Below are 23,357 nucleotides of genomic sequence, written 5' to 3'. Positions count from 1 at the left end.
CCAGGTTAAGGGCGCAGCGGAAGGGACAGCTGCCGCCATTGCTAATTCTGATTCTTTTACCTCACTGCGCTTTATTATTCTCATATCGTGAGCTGCCTTCCTGGAGACCTATGCTAAAATAAGCTGGCACAGAATCTTGTTTGAAGGGACCCACAGGGGTCACCCAGCCTAACCCCGTGAAAGCAGGAGGATGCACGGGGACTGAACCTCGGGTGTTACCAGGGCTAACCAACTAAAGTTATAAGGAACTTCGTAAGAAATAAACGAACAAAAAAGCCTCTCTTTTTTGCCGGCGCAGCACAGAGGACTGGGCTTTTGAAAACAGGACAGTAGGGAAGGGTTGAGAGCCCCCGTGAGGGAAAACCCCTCTCCTTCCGCCGGCCAACCAGACCCTGCCAGGCCCAGAGGCCGCCTCAGGGAAAAGTGACCGTTGGGCGGGGGAGGGGAACGAGCCCGCCAGCCAGCCAGCCAGTCAGAGTCCTCTTTCCCACCGCGTCTCCCAGCAGCGACAGAACCCCGGCCGCCGATTGGGCCGCCGCCGCGGTGCGCGCGCGACTTTGGGGGGCGCGCGCTCCGGTTGGTCCGGAGCCACGTGCCCTCCCAAATCCGACGAGGGCAAGGCGGGCCTCCTGTTTCCTAGGCTACAGCGGGAAGGCGAAGAGAGCTCGTCACGTGGGGAGAGGGCGGAGGACGAGGTGGGGAGGGTGTGTGAGAGAGTGTCTGTGTCTCTCTCTGCGTGTGTGTCATTCAACTTCCCCTGAAAGCGGCGATTGGCGGAGACGGGCGGCTGCCGTGCACGTGACGCGGCGCCCCGGCGCTGCCCGGTTGGTGGTTCCCCTGGTTACGAGGAATGAGGGGGCGGGGCGTCCGCCGCGGCTGGCAGCCGACAGCAGCAACGGGAGCGCCGCCGCCGCATTAGCAGCGGCCCGTGAAGGCGGCGGCCGCGGCGACCGGTAGCGCCGCCCAGGGGCAGCTGCGGCTGCGGGAGCGGCCCACCCGCCTCCTCCCTTCGCGCTCCCTCACAGCCATGGCGGCGCCGGAGGTCGCGGCGGCGGTGGCGGCCGCGGGCGGGTGAGCGCCCGAGGAAGAGGCGGCGGCGGCGGCGGCGTCTGAGGCGGCCGGTGGGCGAGGCGGTTCGTCGGAGCCCGGCCCGGGAAGAGGATGCGCGAGTACAAGGTGGTGGTTCTGGGCTCGGGCGGGGTGGGGAAGTCGGCGCTGACCGTGCAGTTCGTCACCGGCACCTTCATCGAGAAGTACGACCCCACCATCGAGGACTTCTACCGCAAGGAGATCGAGGTGGACGCCTCGCCCTCCGTGCTGGAGATCCTCGACACGGCCGGCACCGAGCAGTTCGCCTCCATGCGGGACCTGTACATCAAGAACGGGCAGGGCTTCATCCTGGTCTACAGCCTCGTCAACCAGCAGAGCTTCCAGGACATCCGCCCCATGCGAGACCAGATCATCCGCGTCAAGAGGTGAGGATGGGGGCGGTGGGGGGGAGAGACCCCGCCTTGGCTAGGAGAGACCCCTCGCTTCTCCCCCCCCAAAAAAAACCCTCACCCAAATCCCCGTTTTCCTGCCTCCTCTGCGTTTCCCTGTTTCCTCTGCGTTGCTCCCACCTAGCCCTCTTTGCCTGTTGCCCAGCAGTTCTCCTCTCCTCCTCTTGACTGCTCTGTAGGGAGCTCTCTACCATCCTTGAGGATCCTCTTCCAGGACCGGGGACCCTCATCCAGCACCCTTTCCTTCTGCCTTATTCCTCCAGATGGGCCCTTCTGCCCTCACTTAAGGTGTCAAAACCTACCTGCCCTGGCAAAAAAACCCAAAACCCTACCCATCCCTCAGACCAATCCCACACATCCTGACTGGTTCAGCTTCACCCCCTCCCTGCCTGCAGGTAGCGCTCTCTAGATACTGCAGGGAGACTTGCCTACCTCTTAACACCCAAACCTGCATCCCCTGCTCAGTATGTCAACCAATTTCCTGCCCTTTGTGTGCTGCCAGAATGTAATTGCATGCCCAGTTAGTATCATACACTGCATCCTTCCTTGGGAACCTGGTAAGAAATCTTGTCATTCCTGTTCACCCACATTATATATATATATTTTATCCACATGGCGTCTTACTTCAGATCTATCCGTCCTCAGTGCCCTTGCCTTGCCTATCTTTAATTCTGTTCCCATGCACAGAGCTTTCAGTTCTTCATTCCACCCACTTCTGGAGCTCTGTGTCGCATCTCCCAACAGCCTGCACAACTTCTGCAAGTCCTGACTGCAACATTGGCATATTCACCTCCAGCTTTCTTTATCTAGGATTTCAGCATTCATAAACCATGCTGGTTACTTTGCATGTTCCTTAATACACCTTCCTCTTTCCTATGTTTTTGTACATGTGTCTACACATCAACTTGAATATAAAGCACACCTCTTATATCCTGTTATTGTTGCCTAGATTTCTGCTTTATAGAAGCATTCTCTCTGCCTGTATTGTTGCCTATTCACATGTGCATAACAGATGCCCATCCCTCCAACTATACATCAGACAAGTGGTTTGGGATTTCTTACTTTCTACTTCTGAAAGCAACTTAACTCTGCCTAAAAGCACTAAAAATAATTTTACCCATAGTAAACACTATCTTTCCCTGTAATATTAGATCCAGTCTCCTGATGGGGTGTTCCATCCGGCTGGATCAAATTGGAGTGTCTCCTTGATTCTCTGGTTGTTAATTTACTTTTTTTTTGCAAGGTTTAATAAGATGGCATTAGAGAAAAGCTTTACTCTTTGACTCTTCATACTGAAGCGATTCAGGCAAGATCTTTGACATCCTAATCATCATGAAAAATATATTTCCAGAAGCTGCATCTCTTCAAAAATTCCTGATAATTATTAGTATTAAGACTGCAGAATTTTTAAATGATAATTGATGTGCCTGTCAGCATCAGCTTATTTCAGTGTCCACACGTCTAGATGGATGCCTTAATCTGCTTTAAAATCAGCCCTAAAACGTTAAGTGCTGAAAAGGTTTTGAAGGTCCAACCTCTTGCATTATGATAGAATCTGCTCATGTCTAAATACTGAAAGATTACCCTCTTAAGCCTCTTTGCTGCTATTTCACAGTACTGTACTATGCCCAGTGCGGTTCAAAATGAACAAGAAAGATAACTGTTAAAAAGCAATAAAATACTGCAATAACTTCAAAGTTTGAAACTTAGTAACCAAATGCAAACCATACCTTGGCAGTAAAATAAAAAGGTACAGGCCTTGCAGTTTACCAAAAGCCCAGCCGTTAAAAATGGTGTTGACAAGCTTATGAATGTATATAAGAGTTGTACCTGGTGGGCCTCCTTGGGGAGTAAATTCTGTAGTGCAACTGTAGAGAAGGTCTTGCTTTGGGCATCCTGAATTCTGATTTCACATAGACTCTGAACTCTGGAGAAGAGCACAGTGGGGAGGCAGATGATCCACATACTCAGTAGAGTCTAGTACAATTGAGCAGACAAAATGCCTCTGGGGCAAGAAATAAATTGAATGAAACAGCTTGTCTTGTTCAAGTGAAGAGCGCGCCATACAGTGGGGTGGTAGTGGCACCTGTATTCTCTGCCCCATATAAAGAATTGCATCTGGTTTAAAGGATCATATTCCCAAACCCTAAGCATGGTGAGTTTTCCTGCCATCCAAGCCTCCTCACAAGAAAGAGTGTTATTTGCCGCATTTGAAAGTGGGCAGGAACAGACAAGTATAGGGGGCTGGGAAACCATGGTCCTTTTCCCTAGAAGTTATAGCATTTATTATATTAACAACAGTAGTTTTAGGCACAATATCTAATCTACTTTAACCCATAGCCTTTAAGCATATGATTGTCATGTCCAGCATAATGTCTCCCATAGCAGCTGTAGGATTGGGAGTGCAGAAGAGGAAAACCACAAATATCACAGTATAAAATTCCTTCCTAATCTTAACACACCATTATTAAGGCACATCTGTAAATGTATTTATTTTTACGTAATTGTGGGTTTTTTTGGTCCTATGACTCTGCTAGTGATGCTATCTCTGGAATTCATTAATCTCTCCCAGGATATGTTGTGGAATCTATTCCTTGAGTGAAATAGAACTGTAAGCAATAGTTGTTAACTGTGATTTTTCTACTACTGAAATTCCATTGGTGGCAGTATCAGTGGACATAGTTTTTTTCAAACCGCCAAACTGTTCCAATCAGAATAGATGGGCTCTCTTAGTTTATTAAGATGCTATTGCATTATGTTGTTAATGTGACCAACTGGTGACATTTTATTAATGACTCTTCTGTCCCCTGTCCCAAATCCAGAAATGGAATATATCTTTCCTTAAAGCTTTGTCTTCAACATTCACTAGTAGAAGACATACAACTGGCTTAGTTGTTGTTGTTTTTCCCATGGTTAGAAACATTTTTAGATACCTAGATAAAAGCAAGTACAAGTAGGAACAAGCAGTTCATGGTGGGGAAAAGATAATCCCTCTATCCCTCTGTTGTTAGGGAAGTGTGCAGAGAAATGATGACCAAATACCTACCAATGTAGCCTGTACGTTACCAGGCTGTGCACCATGCAGAACATCTTTTGCCATCTTCTGAACTCACTTCCTGCTTCTGCTGGAATAAGCACCACCGCCATTTTCCTGGGCACCAGGATCCACCCCCAACTGTGTGTGGTCTACTAATGGGCCAACCACTTGGGAATTACAGAGCTAATCTGTACCACTGTTCTTACAAATAAACTTAATCATAGGCTTTCTGTATTTACACGTGAAATACTAAAATGATTACTGATTTTTCTTTGTGTGTTTTCTTCTGTTTTCTACAAAATGCTACTGACCTTGGGACGAGCAGTGGTTTCAGACTAAGGAAGCTTAAGCCATTTATGCTTCTGGTTAAAATGCTATGCTGTCCTGCATGTGTGATACCTGGTTCCTTTTCATTCTGTATTTTTGTCCACGTATATCTGATAAACATTGTAAAGATACATGATCTGTGGGTTTTTTGACATTTCCACAGTTCCAGTAGAGAACAGAAAGCCATCAATCTGTGGAATTTGACTGAAATCTTTTGAGGAAATTCTGTGGCTATTTTTTAACTTAGATTATATGCTATTTTTAAAATATAAATTAGCATCAAGTCTCAAAACTTGATAGGATCTGTCATCCTCAAAACTAACCAATCATAGTATATGAGACAGTGTCAGAATGCAGATGACTGATTACTATTGCTGCTCCCATGTATGCTCATATGCCCCATTCCCGAAATAGGGTGGATATTTTCAAGCAATATCAACTTAAGAACTCCAGTGAGACTAGTCAAAGGTTCTTGTTAGTAGAACTGAAAAAGCCCACTGCCTGTGCACCAGGCAAGGCAATTACAAACAGGTTGTGACAGTTTCCAGGTCCTTGGAAAAGTGTATAGAACTTGCTATTTTTTGGGTTGTCTTATTACACTACTTGAAATTTTGAAACACAGGTTGCATCACAACAGAACAACGTGTGTCAATAAAGTGAGCTCTACTAGTTACACAGTGCTTTGTTTTTCACCAACTCTAGCTGCCCTCCATTACTTCCTCACAGATGTCATAACAAGAATAATGGGGTTCCTATCTGGATCTGCCAGTTTGCGTGCTTCCTTGCGGGTAGTGTTCTTCCTGCTGGCTTGGAGACTTTCCGTGCAATTTGGCAGATACAGAGATCGTATGTGGAATGTCTTCTGCAGCATCCATGTCAGTCTACACATCTTTTAGCAGTAATCATGCTCAAACTACTGTAATAGAATGAACCACAGAATGGACCTTACTGTAAATCTCAGTGCTGATTTCAGGCTAATTCAAGTAATCATCATTCTATGTTAAGATGTGGATTGAGAAGTGTTTGGGTTTTTTTTGTTTTCAGGCATGTTATGAAATGATCATGAGACTATTTTACCATGTGTTTCCACCCAGTGACCATGATATTAGTGTTTTGGAATCACTACGTAATTTTCACACAGTGAAAAATTACGTAACCTAGAGGAGAAAGTTCAAGTTATGTACACTCAGTCCACATCCTGCAACCTGAAGAGAGCCATAAATGTTGGTTCTTGTGCAACTAAATCTCCAAAACTTTGTGCCTTGTCTTTCACGAAACTTGCAAAAAGATTGTCACTCTTTGAAATATCACCTTCTATACCACTTGTAGTAAAAAGTAGACATCTGCTGAACCTGTATCTTGTCTTGCTAAAACTACAAATGTAGCATTGTAGTACCTCCGCCTTTCTTGGCAAGATATCCACCCCTGTAGTCTTTAATTGAGCATGCTTGGTTCTGAAGCAGAAGATAGCAAGCCACAGTAACATGGGCAGGAATCTTTTAAAGGAAAAAGCACAACACATTTTGGGCAGAAAATTTAGCCTGGATAGCTCAGATCATAAGAATGCCAAGGTTGCAGGCATTGTTAAGATTGTTTTTGAGCTGACTAGGGATAACTCAGAGTATGAGACTCTTTATCTCAGGGCTGTGTGTTTGAGCCCCATGTTGGGCAAAAAGATTCCTGCATTGCTTGGAATTTCACTAGATCACCCCTTCCAACTCCACGATTCTATGAATCTATGATATTAGATAAGAATATACATGTGATGTATTTTCATGTTGCAGCGTGATCCAGTGTTTAGGACACTAACGTACTCCCCTTCTACAGACTGGAAAAAGTGCTGCTAATTGTGATGTTTTGAAGATTTCACCATTCATTTCCCCCCTGCAGCTGGTGACTTGCTGGGGCAAAAGCACCTAAGCTAATTCATTTGTGGTCCTACTGTCATTTCAACATTTTAAAAAAAAAAGAAAGAGCCCTAGTAGCTTCCAGAATACATTCAATGTTCTGCCTATGTTCGGCCCAGTTATTGTCTGAAACCTCCACCATATCTTTATTTTAAATGCCGAAAGGTTCAGAAATTAGAGATAATGATACTGGGTTGGGACCAGACTAAGTTGAACTTTGTTCTGATGGGTTTCACTAGGAACACCAGGCTGGATCCAAAGTGCATCCGGGGACTTTTTGAAACTGACTTTTTGTCCCCTCCTCCCTACAGTAGCCGTCCAGTTTTCAGGCAACCTGTCAGTCCTTCACAACAGATCACAACGTGTTCCCTCATTTTCAGGAGAGCATTTTGCAGGGTCAACTGCTGTGGGAAGGAGAGGGACACAGAAAGCAGCTTCTGCCAGTCCTATTGTGCACACTTAAACTTTGATCCAGTCCTAAGTCATTACTGACTTCCAATGAAATAGGAAACTTGGTTTAACCAAATTTTGGTTAATTAAAATTTTCCTTGAATTCTTTGCAAAATATTTTCTCATTATGGATAATTTCTTCTTCCCCATCAACTACAGATTCTAAAAAGAAATGTACATTCTAAGTACCTTAAAATTCTATTTTTTATTTTCAAATCATTTTTAAATGTCTGTCATTACAGAAATAATAATTCTCAGTTATAACAACATGGATATTGTTGATTCGAACAGGTTCAAGCTATAGAAACAGTCTTGAGAAATAAATGGAAATCATAATGAAAAGGCGAGTCAACAGTTTTTTGCCAGTACAGTACTTGCACATAAGGAGATTAAGAGGAGAGGTTTCTAAAGAATTCTACCTTAAGAGAACCTGGCTCAACTGTTAACCCTTTCTAAATTGTGGGGTTAAAAAAACAGAATAAAACAGCAGGTGACTACTTCAACAAAGGCTAAAAAGGATATACCAATGTAAGCTTTCAAAAGTTAAAAGCCGTCTGCAAAACAGATTAAGAAATGTTTTGTAGGAGAAGGAGCAGATATCATTTATAATTACTAGGTAGAGTTTGACACATCACTTGCATGCTAGAACAGCGTTTGCAGTGAAACTGGGTTTTAAAATGTTTGTACAGTTATCGGGATAAGATTTCCCCCCCTTAAGGCTTGCACTTTCCCAGAAAGGATTTTTGTGGTTTGTTGAGAGGTGTTATGAACACTATATGGCTTTTTGGCACAGCAGATTAAAATCCTCTTTGTAATGAGGTGTTTGGGAAAGATTGAGTATGGGAAAACATCAATATATCCTAAAATATTTTTCTAGAGAATAAGTAAATACATTGTTGTAGCTCCAAAGACGTCATCAGAATTCTCAGGCGCTCTGTAATTCCATTTTATATATGGGGTAGGGTGGGACAAAAGGGACTTCCTACAGTGTAAGTATATGTATTCTGGATCAGACCCAAGACCTAACTAATGCACCCATTTCTCACAAGGATCAGTCAGATGTCACTAGGAAGTCCTCAAATATAATATGAGGGCAATAAGTTGCTCCTGCGGATGTTGCATGGGCACTGGTGTTTAGAGTCATGCTGCTTTGTGGAGGTAACATAGCAGTAAAAATAATAGTAATAGTACAACAACAACAATAATTTTATTATTTATGTGCTGTCCATTTGTGTTGTCTCAGCCACTCTGGGCTGCTCTCAACAAAATATTTTTAAAAAATAAAACATCAACTATTTAAAAAAAACTTCCCTGAACACGGCTGCCTAATTCCGTTTTAGAGATATCTGAGTTGATGGACACCACCCCATAATTTGGCAATGAATTCTTAAATTTTAATTATGTGTTCTGTGAACTAGCACCTTTTTTGCCTGTCCAGAATTTCCCACCATTCGTCTTCATTGGAGAAACCAAGGTTCCAGTATTTCTGAGAGGTAGAAAAGCATCTCTCTCTAACCACTTTCTCCACATCAGGAATAATTTTATATACCTATGCCATCTAGATTTGTATAATGTGAAGCAACAAAAATGGTGAACAGTTGGGTGAATAGTAAGAGGTTGCAACTGAATGACAGCTTTCCTTATGCCTGATTTAGTGCTGTGTGGGCTGGGACAGGCCAAAGTATCTACATAGAGCCAAGTTTTGGAAGGCTAGCTTATGCATTAGAACAATGGTTCCCAGTTGGTGGTCCATGGACCCCAGGCGGTCCATGGCACCATTCACATAACCAAAACGCTACCATAGAGATATCTAAATTTTCAAAGGTAGAGGGTCCATGGCTTGGCTTTTGAAAAACAGTGCATCCACAGTAGGAACCACTGCATTAGAAGTTTGTAGTGGCATTACTTAATCGCATAATATGGTGGTTGTAGAGCAGGCATAGCAAACTCAGCCCTCCAGCTGTTTTGGGACTACAACTCCCATCATCCCTAGCTAATACGACCAGTGAGTTTGCTATGCCTGTTGTAGAGCATCCTAGATTTCCATTGAATCCTACTTGTTGTTTTATCCTTGGAAAAGATTTGTATACCTAGATCATCCAGCTGACTCTTCTGCTTGTATCTACAGTGGTACCTCGGATTAAGTACTTAATTCGTTCCGGAGGTCCGTTCTTAACCTGAAACTGTTCTTAACCTGAAGCACCACTTTAGGTAATGGGGCCTCCTGCTGCTGCCGTGCCGCCGCTGCCGCACGATTTCTGTTCTCATCCTGAAGCAAAGTTCTTAACCCAAGGTACTATTTCTGGGTTAGCGGAGTCTGTAACCTGAAGCGTATGTAACCCAAGGTACCACTGTATTCCCAAGATCACTTTAAAAGTTGTTTGTGCAGAAGTGGCAGCTATGCACCTTGCAAGAGTTAGGTTTGGGAGCATTAACTGATACACATTGTAAATCATTGTAGTTAAAATGTAGATTTTGGTCTGATCTATTCTTCGGTTAGGATTATCGCATTTGAAAGGTTGCTTTTTGTATGGCCATAATGTTTTCTTGGAAATGAAATATATGGGGCAACAACTGCCATGTTTTGCTTCTACACACTCTGAAATCTCCATGTCTAGACTTTGTACAGGGAGTGAATCAATGGATTTTATTCACAGTCAGAACTAGTACAATAATTGCAACTAGGAACATTTAAAACTGGAATTTTCTTTCTATATTAATAGAACCCAAACACACCTGCACTTCTGGAAAAAATAATTACTGCAGTAGAAATCCAGACATTGGTTTTAGGGAAAAATAGTTTCTGCAGTAGACTTTGAATTATATCTGAAATGTAACTTAGTTCCAGTTCATCCTAATGGAAAGACACTTTCCCTCGGTATGCATTGGTGCTATGTGGATAATGTACATTGTACACACAATCAAAATAGTTGGTAGCCTTGAATTTTAGGTACTAAATAACTTGAGTTGGGCAAGTTGATGAGATCATTCCACTTCTATGATGTTCTGAGTAATTGCATGGTGAGGGAGGAAGAGAAGAGCAGATAATATGGTTCAGATATGAGCTGCCTGATATATGGGAAAATCCTGGATTCCTAAATATTGGCTTCTAGGTCCTAGGAATTTGAAATGTTTTCCTAGCAGTGTTATATTTTAAATAAAAGTTCACTGTAAGGCCAATCCCTCCAGGAAGTGATAGTTGAACTCTTAACCAATAAATATCTACAAATTACATGTCTGGTAGCCAAATTTGTTTTGGCAGCCAAGAAGCTCTGCTCCAGTTATGTTAAAGCATTGAAATTTTAAAATTCTGCATGCTTATTTAATGAGGATAATATGCCACCAGTTGGTTAAAGTCTGAAAAAGTAATTCACCGTAATACATTTTCCTGACATTAAACCTGTGAAAATGCATGTCATCTCTGGATAACAATATTATCTGTCTATTTCACTTTTTACTTCTGGCACATGTACTTATGTGCCATACAAAATCTGGGCCTCTTGGCTTCCTTAGGTGAAATAAAATATGTGTTTCTTTGGGAAATCTCGGTGTTTGTTTAAAAGTAGACTTCCATGTGCTGATTGTAGAGAAGATTCTAGAAACTTTATTATGCCCAAGCAATATTTTCCAGTTGTGGCCTCTCTGTCTTTTATGTACCAGAAACTGCTCAGGGAACCAAGGCATATATTGAGAAAGATGTGTGATGTACACTAGAAAAACATTCCTGTTCCATAGCCTAAGATGTGAGATACATCAGAGAAGGATAAGGAGGATTGTGAAAAGGAGTAAATTTTTCGGTCTGATCAAAGGTGGAGAAATGGTTTGCTGTATGAATGGGTGTGTGCAGAAGGGGGTAAATTTAAACCACATTTCCCATTTGTATTGAGGATATTTTGGAAACAAAAGTGCACACTAATTGGCATCATCACAGCAAGCTGACCTACAAATGAACAGAGCTTTTATGCTGCCTAGGTGGGTGATCCAGAGTTTCTGTTGTTTCTGAGTTTCTGCAGCCCATGTATCTTGTGGGCTATGGTATTCTGTGGATGGAATCCAAAGGATTTCCTTCCCCTTGACGCTGTTTTCCCAAGAAATATTTAAGACAGCAGCAGTGGTGTTTGTACTGAGGTCTTGCTATAATAGAAATTTAAAAATAAAAAACGAACTTGCATCAATTCAGAATTGTTTTTTCTCCTTCAGACATTTGGTTTTTATCAAATGAACCCTCTGCCTGTCTTCTGCGAGAGACATTTTCAGAGGCGGATGTTAGTGCAATGTGCTGGATTTTAAGCCGCTGTTCAGTTGATTTGTGATAGTTTGCTGGTGTTTTGTATGGGGGGGGGGGTTCAGAGGATGATGTAATTATTTTGGGGGAAAATGTCTTTTCTAGAAAGAACCATTGCTCTGGATGTTTAGGTTCTAGCTCAGTGCTTCTCACACTTCTTGAGTTGGAGTGCCGGAGGGTTGCCCATCTTGATAAACCCTTTATTGAGTCCCCACTATAGGGTAGAATCCAGAGTGCTGCATGTGAAATCCTGCACATGGTCTACGATTGCTGAGGACCTCCATTCCTTCTCCAGGCCTTCAAACCCCTCCAAAAACTTCTTGGGAAATGTGCTTCTTCTTCTTGGTACCTGTGCAGTCAAACACATGGGTCATGTACATGCACAGAGCCTCATTCAGGAACATTCTCAGGCTTCCTTAAGAGTTCTGGCAGGTGTCCCACTCCAGAACTTCAAAGATGATTTAAGATCAGATATTCAAGAGGGAAGTTGAATATCCAGTAGTCCCACCCTCCATGTACACACATCAAGAGATTTTATAGTGGATTATTGAAGCTCAGATATTCATGGGAAATTCAAGGTTTAAAGGAAATGCTACATCTTTCTATCCCTGAGAGATTTTGACATAAGACTTGTTTTTAAAGGAAAGTCTTATCAATCAACATCTGTGCTGTTGTCAGAATTTTATGTTTAGCTCTTGATAAAAATAAGACTAGTAATTCTTTTAGAGTGCATAGCTGATTGGCAGTCTTCAAATGTTGTAACTGTCATTACTAAGTTGGGTTTGCATGCATAGGCAGCAAATATTGTGGTTTAAACATGCTCTGCTCAGTCCTCACGCTACAGCACAATATTTAAATATTGGGGCGAGGGATGGCAATCATAATACCCTGCTTTTCACTGAAGATGAGAGATTGCGTTAGAATCAGTAGACTTTAATTCAGTATCTGTTAGTTCTCCTCTCTGGTGAAAGCTTCTGTGCATAAAAGGGTCAGAACATTATTTACTCTTTGTAACTATCCAATGTAACATAGAGATTCAAAGAAAGCTGGTGACGCTTAAGAAATGCTTCGTATTTGAGGGATGTTCTAAAAAGAGTTGTGTAGTGTACAGTCAAGCATATTTTATATCTTACCATCCAGAGTGGCATCGGCTTGGTTCACACAGTCCTAAACCAGATTTAGTAGCAAATCATGGTTAACACTGAGGTGTCTGGCAAGTTATCACTTAAACCTTTGTTTATTGCGTTACAGAATTGTTAAAAGCACTAGTGGGAGCTTTTAACTTGTTTGACATTTTTGATACTCTTCACTCGTGGCTCTGTTGCTTTTGGGTAGTGACTGCTCTTTAACCGTAGTTAAGAAGGCGGCCCAGATTCACACATAATTCTTAAGCTATGGTTAATGTTAACTAAGGTATATACCAACTATAAAGCTTGATGAATGAGCAACCTTTAACCATAGGTAAACTATCATTAAACTGCTGTGCTGGGTTCACACATAACACTAAACGGTAGTTTAATAAGCCATAGTTTAACACATCATGGTTTAGCGTTGCGTGCAGACCAAGCCATTGTGGTTAATGTTAATTATGATTAGTTTCAAACAAGCCAACTTTTAAACCATGGTTACTGAAACTGGCTTATTTAAAGTAACCATTCTCAATGTGAATTGCATTTCTGAGTCTAGATGACGCAGCAAGTTGTGATAAGTGGAAGCTTCTGAATTTGACTACATGGGAAGCACTCAAGCTCAAGGTTCACAGCAGCTTGTTCCTCCTTATGCACTTTGCAGTACATGATGGTTTTTAGGTGATGTTACAAACCAGTGTTCAAAATTTGCCATTTTGCACCTGGTTATTGGCCACTTGCAACCAAGTGAAGATTGCCAGGTGTCAGGATGGTGCAGTGGCGTAGCGTGGGGGGTGCAGGGGGGGCCGGCCGCACCGGGCGCAACATCTGGGGGGGCGCGCTCGCACTGGCAGCTCTCTGCCCCTACTAAAATCCACGGGTTAGGGGGCGCAAATTACTTGCCTTGCCCCGGGTGCTGACAACCCACGCTACGCCACTGGGATGGTGCCTGATGTCTCCACCATCTGGAGGTGCATGCCTGGGAATCCTTTGATCTTGCCTGTTTTCACGCACTAACAACACTTCCTTTAGAATTCTATCTGTGATATTTTATCTGCACAAAAGGGACCTCCGGGGTTATCTAGTCCAACTGCCTGTAGTGCAGGAATCCCACCCGCAGCTGTCCCTGGGTGGGCTTGAACCACCAACCTTCTGCTTAACAGCAAGGCACACTGACCCATTGTTCCACTTAAGTGGTTATACTTCAGGGTTAACCGGCCTTTCTTTAAAATATAGCACAACCTCTCCCCTCCATGAGCAACTTGCTTGCCACTGCATGTTGAACATCTGCAAATCCCAAACAAGTGTGAGCATGCAAGGCTTAGGCACCCATAAAAAAGTCTGGTTTTATTATTTCCCCAAATTGCATGTGTTTTGTGTACATTATGAAAAAAAATGCCAACATTTGTGGTGGAAACATGTAACCTTTGAATACAACTGTGTTGCTAGAAGGAAGTTCGTGTTACAGCTTCTTTTGCCATGGCTCTATTGATTTCTGCATTGCAGCATTACTTTAAAATAAGGATATTTGGTGAAGCATGAATCATAGATGACTACAGATGTAAAATGTCTCCCAACACTTCTGCTTTCTGAAATGCTGCAAGAACACCATGCACTTTGGTACATTTCAGCACACTGTATCTTTATTCTGGAAGACACATAGATAGGGCTCTTTTCTCTACCCACTTCAAAGATTTCCAGCTTAAAATAATATGTGCACATATTGGGGGTGGGAACCAACCCTGGATCTCACCGGTTTCTGACAGGTGATTTCTTGGTGCAGTGACAACATTACCAGTGTTAGAAACTCAGATACATAAGCTAGGCACCAAATGGCTCCTTAAACCATGGTTACAGTTACCAAAGCAGAATACCTAGTTGCCATTTGGAGGCCAGGCGGCTTGAAAGTCATATTTTTTCAATACAACTTTGGGATTCCTGAAATTCATTCTGATTGGGCAGCTAAAATATAACAGATAGAATTCCACCGGATGTGTTGCTACTGTGTGAAAACAGGCAAGAGAGTAGGTGCAAGGAGGAATAGAGAAAAGTGTGGGCATAAATGGCCAAACCCTTTCCTCATGTGAACCAAGCTACCCCCCCTTTCTCTACCCCCCCCCCGCCTTATTGAAGCTTTTTAGAGACAAACATGTTGTGGGAAAGTACTAACATTTCAGTAGATGGTTATAAACTGGTGAACATTCTGTTCTTCATTTTGAAACATCATGTGAAGCAACGCTGAAAGTAGCTAGAAAACTGGGCGAAAGATTCCCAAAATGAGCCACATTGCCAAATCTTCACTGTACCGTTTTTCAAATCCAAGATTCTGTATCAGTATATTAGGCATCATTGTTTTCCTTAAGATTGCAAAGGGCTTCAACCTTGTTTTTGTATCTAATTGCAGGTATGAGAAGGTGCCTGTAATCCTGGTTGGAAATAAAGTGGACCTGGAGAGTGAGAGGGAAGTTTCGTCAAATGAAGGCAGAGCCCTGGCTGAAGAATGGGGCTGTCCTTTTATGGAGACTTCTGCCAAAAGTAAAACAATGGTGGATGAACTCTTTGCAGAGATTGTCAGACAGATGAACTATGCCTCCCAGCCAGATAAAGATGATCCATGCTGTTCTGCATGTAATATACAATAGCATTCCAAATGATGGAATTGGACCTGATTTGCTGTATTTTTGGTAAGATGATACAACTGACTACTTCGCTTCGTGGTTTAAAATTGTGTCTCGGGGGATAAATCCAAAGTGGAGTGGCAGCATTAACTGCAAGCGGAACATTGAAGTTGATCAGTTTAGTGAAAGAATTTGGGATAAGCTTCTACAGTTCACTTGCCTGCAGCACATCTCCTGCACCTGCAGATCTGTGACACAGCCAACAGATTTACAGGGTGAGCACAAACAGTGTATGTTGGCTTTGTCAGACAACAGCTGCTGCTTTAAGTTGTTGTTGATGGTGAATGGGAGAGCACCAGCAAAGACACTTTGCACTCTACATATTCTCCACTGATAAATACAGGTTAACAAAGTGTATGTGTCTGCATATTGAATTTCAGGACTTGTCACTTGTGGCCAAGTTTACTCAGTCAAATATGCTAATTCCATCTTTGACACAAGCGTTAGTAGGATTATTGGCAAGTTGATGTAGTTGGTCCCCCACCCCCCTTTAAATTTGATTCTTTTCTATTATCCCATCATGCGAAAAGGAAAATATTCCACCTGTACTTGAAAGTAAAGAGAGGAGCTCTGAAAAATCAACGGCTTGTGAAGAGAATAGTGGGACGCTGGAATGTGTTAAATATTCTGCATTGGTATTCAGAAATGGTGGATTGCTTTGGATGCTGTTCAGTCAAGAAACCAAACAACCCTCTGTTTACAAAGTGGGAAATGTCTTCATCTCTTTACTGAAACAGGAAGAAGCAACTGTGATGGGGGTAAAAATTTGCTTAGCCTTACTAACAAGGAAATTTTAGCACATTAACAAGTACCACCTTGTAAGGAAAATGAAGCCATGTTGTATCCAGATGTTCCTTTTGCAGAAACCTCATGGGGACTGTCTGAGCATCCTGCATTTTTAAGTTTAAGGATACCAGTTTATTTCTTGCCTTTAAGGGCTACGTCTTTGATGTGATACCTATGGAATTCAAATTTGCTATTTTATAGCTTTACTATTGGCAACTGGTTGATTGAATTGACTGTGCAAGTTACTTAGACTCAGAAGTTGAATACACAATGTTGTAATTCCATAGATGAGCAAGGAGAAGGTTCTTGTCTTCAGTTGCCTAACATGCTAGTCAGGTGCTGCCATACAGTGATCCTGTTGCCCTGGTTATTGCCGTGACAAATAGTGAGTGAAACATTGTTTTGAAATGGTGCTCAGCCTCTGGTCTTAATTTTCATAGCAGTGGAATACTTATAATTTGCATGACTTAACAGCACCAGTTATATCTATTCTGATGTTTTACAATCAAGGAAGTTTCCAATCAGAATGTCTAAGTTTGAAATGCTGGAGTGATCATGTTGAGCTGGACCTTTATGGATGATTTTGGCCTTTAAAATGCAATATCACTGAGCCTGTGGTCCAAATGCCACCCCACAGTTTGGTTTTGCAGTCTTGTGGAGTAGCTGTGTAGTTTCTTGTGTAGACGAGTGGAGAGGCCTGTATGTGTCTTGTGTGCGTGTCGGTGGGTGAGTGTGTGACTTTTTACAAATGCTGTAATGAACTTGAGTTCTGAGATGTTTGCCTCCATCAGCAGAAAAACAACCTGCAATCTAAAGTGTGTCTAAAGAAACTGAATTCAGAAGCATTTTTTAAAAAGAAATATTGGCAACACTGGGCCACTTTATTTCTGACCCTGCGGAACACGTTTAGTTTAGTTCACTTTCTAACAGTTTAAGAAAAATGATGGATGATTATAGGCCACTATTGCCTTAGTCCTTGCATGGTTTTTTTCTTTAAATCAAAAACGCAAAGCGTGTAATGCTAAACATGAGGTCCCACTCGAAAAATGTAGCTCCTTCCCAAGCAGCTTGCACAGCCTACGGAGTTGTGGCACTTAATGCATAGCGCATTGATAGCTTGCATGCGGAGAGGGGAACTGTCATGAGTTCATGGTCCCTAAAAGGTTTCAGAAGGAATTGCTTTGTCTCTTAGGAAAATAACCAGCTTTACCATTGAAATAAATGAGATGGACAGATATAACCTAAACACTGATTACATTTTTTGCTTATTCCAAACATGGTTCCTGTCTTGCATGCCAAGTAGTTTATGCAGTCATAACAGTGACATAAGTAAGATGACTGAAAGACATAAATAGCATTTTTGGTAAAAAATAATAATAATGGGCATGCTTTTAATGTGGAAGTCATTGCATAATGTGGTGGATTTGAACAGAAAAGTACTTCCTTGATAATGCTTATTGCTGTTTTTTAGAGACAAAGCATTGTGTATTCCCACAAATTGTAACAGTTTTATGTGATGTGTAATTCTAAAGAGGCATACTGTGTGCTGCTTGGGTTCTGCTTACATGGTTATAATGCCCAACCTGGTGCCCACCAGATGTTTTGGACTACAAATCCCATGATTCCCAGCCAGTATGGCCAGCGGTAAGAGAAAATGGGAGTTGTTGTTCAAAACTTCTGGAGGACATCATGCTGGGGAAATCTACTATAGTGGGACATTAAAGGATGGACTTAGCTAAAATATTTTAAATTGGCAGGAGAGCTGCAGTTACTTACACTGACATGGGATTTCGCCCCCATGTCATGTGTTTAGGCCAGCAGAGTGAGTCACAGGTCAGATGGGTGTCTTGTGTCACCAGTTATCTAGTGCCAATTCAAGAGGTGCCATTGCTCCTGTGTTGATTTCTCCCTCCCTTCTTTCTAGCCTATTCTAGTGAGGGGCTTCTCCTGGACATGTCTCCGTTGCATCAAGATTTTATTCCCGCCCCGCCGCTGGCTGACCCTGAAGTTGTGCTTAGAATTAAGTCAGGTGATTGCCACCCCCCTCTGACCCAGACCACTTGGGATTCCTAGACCCATGCCACTGGGTTAGTCATACTCTTCAAGTATGTATGTAACTTCCTGAAACATATCGCAGTGGTGGCACTCCCTCATGTATAAATGCGCACTAGGGGCACACTGGCGTGCATCAGTGCCATTATACATATTGGGAGTAGCTCGTTAAGGATGACTGCTTATTTTTGTATCCCAATCAGATTCCAATGGTAGTAATTTTTGGGGGGTATAACATGCCTTAAAATATTATAATTTAATCCAAAGACCTGCTATTCTTTAGCTTTTCTTATAGAGCTTTGTATTTTTCTGCAGCTGGCATTTTTAAGTTTATATTGTCATATAAATGGTTGTAACTTCTTTCGAAAATAGAAGGGGAAAATAATTCCTCCTTTGCCCTTTGCAAACGTTAATCAAACCAGCGTAAGTTCTAAAGGTTTTGTGGTTTGTTTGTTTCTTTAGGTAAGGTACCCCCCCCCCGCCGCCCGCCACCCCCCCAGCAAATATTCATAGCAGCTTTTCAGGACTTTTTCTTCTGATAGGACCAACAATAGAACAGTCCTTTTACCTACACTCCTAATTCTAAAATTGCCATTAATGTCTGTGGGAAAATGTACTGGTATTTACTTTTCTATGTAACACATGCTGCCTACTGTCATCTTAGGGTGGAGGGATGCATGATTTTTCACCAGTGTGCAGTTGAAGCACCACTTGGACTGTAATTACAAAACTCCATGACAAAGCAAATTTGGCAGCTGCAGGAATTCTAATGTGCATTATTCCTCTGTCAGTTCTTGATCGAGGTTTCCAGAAATGATTGCAGTGTGTTTTTGAAAACTAGGCTTAACCATTGACAATTTGGGATTTCCTAGAGTTGAATAAAGATATTTAACAGTTGATTGTTGAGCTCTGTTACAACTGATAACTGAAAAAAAAAATGCAGCAAGTTTTATAAGGTGTCAGTTGTTTAAATCATGATGTTTCAAAATAAATCAAATTGTACATAGAACTCAATGCAAACTCAGCAGTTGTATTTGGAGTTAAATTATTTTAACAAATAAATTTATTTAATGAAACGTCTGTTGGGGTTCTTTGCACCATTCACTTCCTTCTTTTCTAGCGGAAATAAAAAAATACAAATCAAAGAGTGACATTCTTTACTATACTCGGCTTGTTCAGAATGCAGCTAGCTCTCGTCTGTCCTAGAAAGGAGCACATTTGCCCTATATTTTTGGTGAGTGGAATTCAAAGTAGATCATTTTGGTAATGCTTTTGTAAGGCATCATATTTCCAAGAAGCACAAAAGGTTGAACTAAAATATCAGCAGTGCACAAAGGGTACTAAAACAAAGTCCACATACTGATATCAGTCGAGCCTTGATTTAAAAAGAAATGATGCGCATCAAATCCACTATTTCTAGATGGCTACCTTTTGGGGAGCTTCTGTTGCACTGCGCAACGGTACAGTTAGCTTGGACCTGACAGTACAGTTTCGACAGTGGTAGTGCTAATGTTAACACGATTGTTCCAGCCAACTGACATTGATTAGCAGTTGCATTGTAGTCATGCCAGTATGGATGAAATACCTCATTGTGTAAGATAGCAATGAGTATTGGGTGGTTTTTGTTTCGAAGCCATGCGGGCACTCAGGTGCCAAACACTAGAGGCTGGCACACATTGTGAGAACGATGTATTCCATGGCTAGGGCTGTGGAGATTGACAAATGCTGCTAATTGTACACAGCCGTCAGCTGGTCTTGCTGCTGATAACTGGCCCATTCATTCTACAGTATAGGCCCATTTCCACTGCAGTTTTGGCCCAAGTCCTTTTGGAGGCCTCTGGTAGCATTCCACCCATTTAGCAATATATGTGTGTGTTTTGCAAATGAGAGTCACTATATAGGGTCCTGCAGACTACGAGTTCTTGTCTCCTCTCATCCTCCCCCTGCTCATGAGGTTTAACATTTTTATAAAGTCTCCAAGAATGCTTTTTCAACAAAAAAATTAAATGGTACACGTTAGTTTACAGCAATTTAAAAAAATGCACAATGAAACCACATATTACTGTTAAACTGTTTTCTTCAATGAAAAATGTCAAAATAAAATCTCAATAACTGTTTGATTTTCTACTGATTTGTAAATCAAGGGATTATTGACATTTGATTTTAATATTTCCCCATGTATTCGAGAAAATAAAATTTTAAACCCCCCTTTCAAGCTTCATAGTGCATCAACCAATCCAGCGAATGACCTATTTGTTGCCTTCTAATTGATGCACCTGTAAATATTGCACAGGCATCTACAGAGAACTCAATGGATTGCTTGCTTATAGGACTTCCTTTCTGATCTGATAGAGTTGTGCCAATCACAATCAGTAAGTTGCAATGTGTTAAGCTGAATTACTGGTTTGGTATTTTACATCATGATGCTCACATGCTAATTGTTGGATTGCTGCTTTGGGGCATCACAATGGTCCTATCCAAATAATTATGTTGCTTTCTCCACTGAGCAGGGAGTTGGCTGGATGGCTTCTAAGGTCCCTTATAACTCCATGATTTTAAGATTCCTTAGTGATCATTGTTACTGAAAACCTATTTCTCTTATCAGGACTGAATTTTTATCTGTTTGCTAATTATTTTGTATCTGTTTTTATAGTGTTGCAAACTTTACAGTTATAAAAATTAAACAATGGTTTATGCGTTTAGTTGGCTGGGGTGTGTTTACAGATACCCCTAAATTTATATTCTGCTATTTATCAAAATTTCTAAACACTTATGAAACTGAAGGCTGGGTTGAAATCTCCCCTTCCCAGTTGTTGAATATATTCTTATGAAAGCAGCCAAGTTTCTGCTGTTTGGGGAACAAGATAAATTTCTGTATTTTTTAGGGTGTTGCCACTGACCTTACACTGTGAAGTGTGGGTAACAGGAAGCTATGGAGAAAGCCGCATGCGACTTCCTACTGCCAAACGTGGAATGGCTTGGGAACGGCATTCTGCAATGTGGCATGGTGACCCTGTGAAAAAAGCAATGAGACAGGAATGCCAAACACCCCTCCTGAAAAATGTAAAGACATTTATTTCCCTCCCCTCATGATTTTGCAGGGGGAGTTCATCCACCCACCTTAACAAATAGTCAAAAAAGAAATTTTGGGGACATTTCTAATAAAAACTCCAAATGTCAGGCACAGTCGTCACTGAGTGCTTCTACCTTCTTGCACTCAGGAGTGGATACTTCTTCTAAGCCTGCTGCCAAATATGTATTACCTAAAATATGCTTTCTTCAATTCAAGGTCTTGTTTTATTCATATGCAAATGTGTTCACATTTAATTCGATTAAAAGTCACGACCAACTAATTCGTTATCTCTTTAATTGGGTGACAGCCCCACTCTGAAGGTAAATTACCATTGAGACTGTCAGAGAAGGACTTTCTCTTGGAGATGGAAATGCAAAACCCTGGATGGCGACTGTTTCCAGTTAGGAGAAGGTAAACTAAAATAAGATGTGACAGTTCTGTGTTTTAGGGAGGATGTGTCTTGGAGGGGCTGGTGGTTGGTTTGGTTTTTTGCCTTGATGCTTTCACAACAATAACATCCTTAACATTCAGTTTGTGTATTCAGTATGGCGTTTCATCCCTATCTTGGTTGTGAACAGATCCCTTGAATACTGTGCTTGCTAGCCTACATCATCTGCCTTGTGGAGGTCACCCAGTAATAATGTGTTGATTTGGATCCAAGCAATTGTGTGCAGGATTCTGTTTCTATGCGAGGATTTTTATTAGATTTTCCATTCCTTTAAGCCAGCTACCTAAGTGGTCCTAAAACAAAAGTAAATAATTAGATTGCAAGTAAAAAGAAAATACTGGACCCAAGCTTTTCAGCAATACTAGGCTGATATAACTGATGAACGGTCAGTCTCTAAGCTACTAGAACAGGATCCCTGCGTATCTGTGTTGTACTTTCCTTGAGAGCCTCAAGGAAATCTAATACAAGAAATAAAACAGAACATGATAAATGGATATATTATCAATACTTCATAAAATTAGAATATTCGAAGAGAGCATAAATCAACTTTAATGCGGAGACAGCATCGTCTAACAATAAAATTGTAACATTAAAAAGTCTAATGTCTTGCAAAGGGATCCACGGGTAGCGTTTTAGTTTCCCAGCCGCTCAGTGGGAGACTGGTTTTGACTGTTTCATTGTTGTGCATGGAAATCAAATCTTCAAGAAATCTGGCTGCATAGGTTTGATGTATCGGTGTTGGAATTTCTGATCTGCGTTGCAGTTACAGATAGGTAGCCGTGTTGGTCTGCCATAGTCAAAACAAAAAAAATTTTTTCCTTCCAGTAGCACCTTAAAGACCAACTAAGTTAGTTCTTGGTATGAGCTTTCGTGTGCATGCACACTTCTTCAGATCTGCGTTGGTCTTTCAAGCACAGGGCTGGCCCAAGGGCAAAATGGTGCCCTCTCTCCATTTTGCATATACAGTGGTACCTTGGGTTAAGAACTTAATTCATTCTGGAGGTCCGTTCTTAACCTGAGGTACCACTTTAGCTAATGGGGCCTCCTGCTGCCGTCGTGCGAATTCTGTTCTCATCCTGAAGCAAAGTTCTTAACCCGAGGTACTATTTCTGGGTTAGTGGAGTCTGTAACCTGAGGTACCAATGTAGAAGTCACATGAAAGCTAGTGACAGGATAGTAACCTCTTATGCAAGTAGATAATTTTAGTTGGCCTTTTCTGAATCCAAGTACCCAAAGACGCTCAAGTTATTTCAGCACCTGGGCCAGAAAATCCCTTCAAGCACTCATCCCCTCTGGAAATAAGAATAATAATCAATTGAACGATTTTGCTGCTCTTTCATGGTGACCAAAATCAGCTGCCTGAACCAGTTGCCTGATGGTAGGGCTGACCTTGCCAAGGTTATCCCTTGACATTATGCATTTTGATGACTGAGGCTGCAGGGAGAGGGTGAGGGCTTAGTTGACATGCCGCAACCTTGTGGATCACAGTACCTGGAACCACCTAAGTGCTATTAACTCATTCTCCCATCCTCAAAATGTCCATTGGGCGAGTGGGAGAGTTGGCCCCTTATCCCCCACCATTTTGTAAGTGTTCAGTTGTGGGCGAACATATCAGACAACACAGCGATCCTTCCAAGCAGCTCTTTATTTGTAAGCTGGAACAGAACTGAACTGAGGAGCTCGGTCAG

At 41.9% G+C, this 23,357-nt stretch overlaps 1 protein-coding gene across 1 annotated transcript; it reads left to right on the top strand.

The window, feature by feature from the left end:
• Positions 1-870: 870 nt before the first annotated feature.
• RAP2A (RAP2A, member of RAS oncogene family) lies at positions 871-19,224 on the top strand. Its single transcript, XM_083611111.1, has 2 exons — positions 871-1,475; positions 15,037-19,224. The coding sequence occupies exons 1-2, from the start codon at positions 1,162-1,164 to the stop codon at positions 15,272-15,274; spliced, it is 552 nt and encodes a 183-aa protein (XP_083467237.1). The 5' UTR covers positions 871-1,161; the 3' UTR covers positions 15,275-19,224.
• Positions 19,225-23,357: the final 4,133 nt, after the last annotated feature.

The sequence above is a fragment of the Podarcis filfolensis genome, assembly GCF_964270895.1.
Source record: "Podarcis filfolensis genome assembly, chromosome: 4".
In the NCBI taxonomy this organism is placed as follows: domain Eukaryota; kingdom Metazoa; phylum Chordata; class Lepidosauria; order Squamata; family Lacertidae; genus Podarcis; species Podarcis filfolensis.
Note: the sequence above shows the minus strand (reverse complement) of the source record. Positions and strands in the feature narration are given on the sequence as shown.

Coding starts and splice junctions, on each gene's coding strand:
- RAP2A (XM_083611111.1), top strand. CDS start 1,162: ATGCGCGAGTACAAGGTGGTGGTTCTGGGCTCGGGCGGGGTGGGGAAG. Junction 1,476..15,036: donor CAGATCATCCGCGTCAAGAG/GTGAGGATGGGG, acceptor ATCTAATTGCAG/GTATGAGAAGGTGCCTGTAA.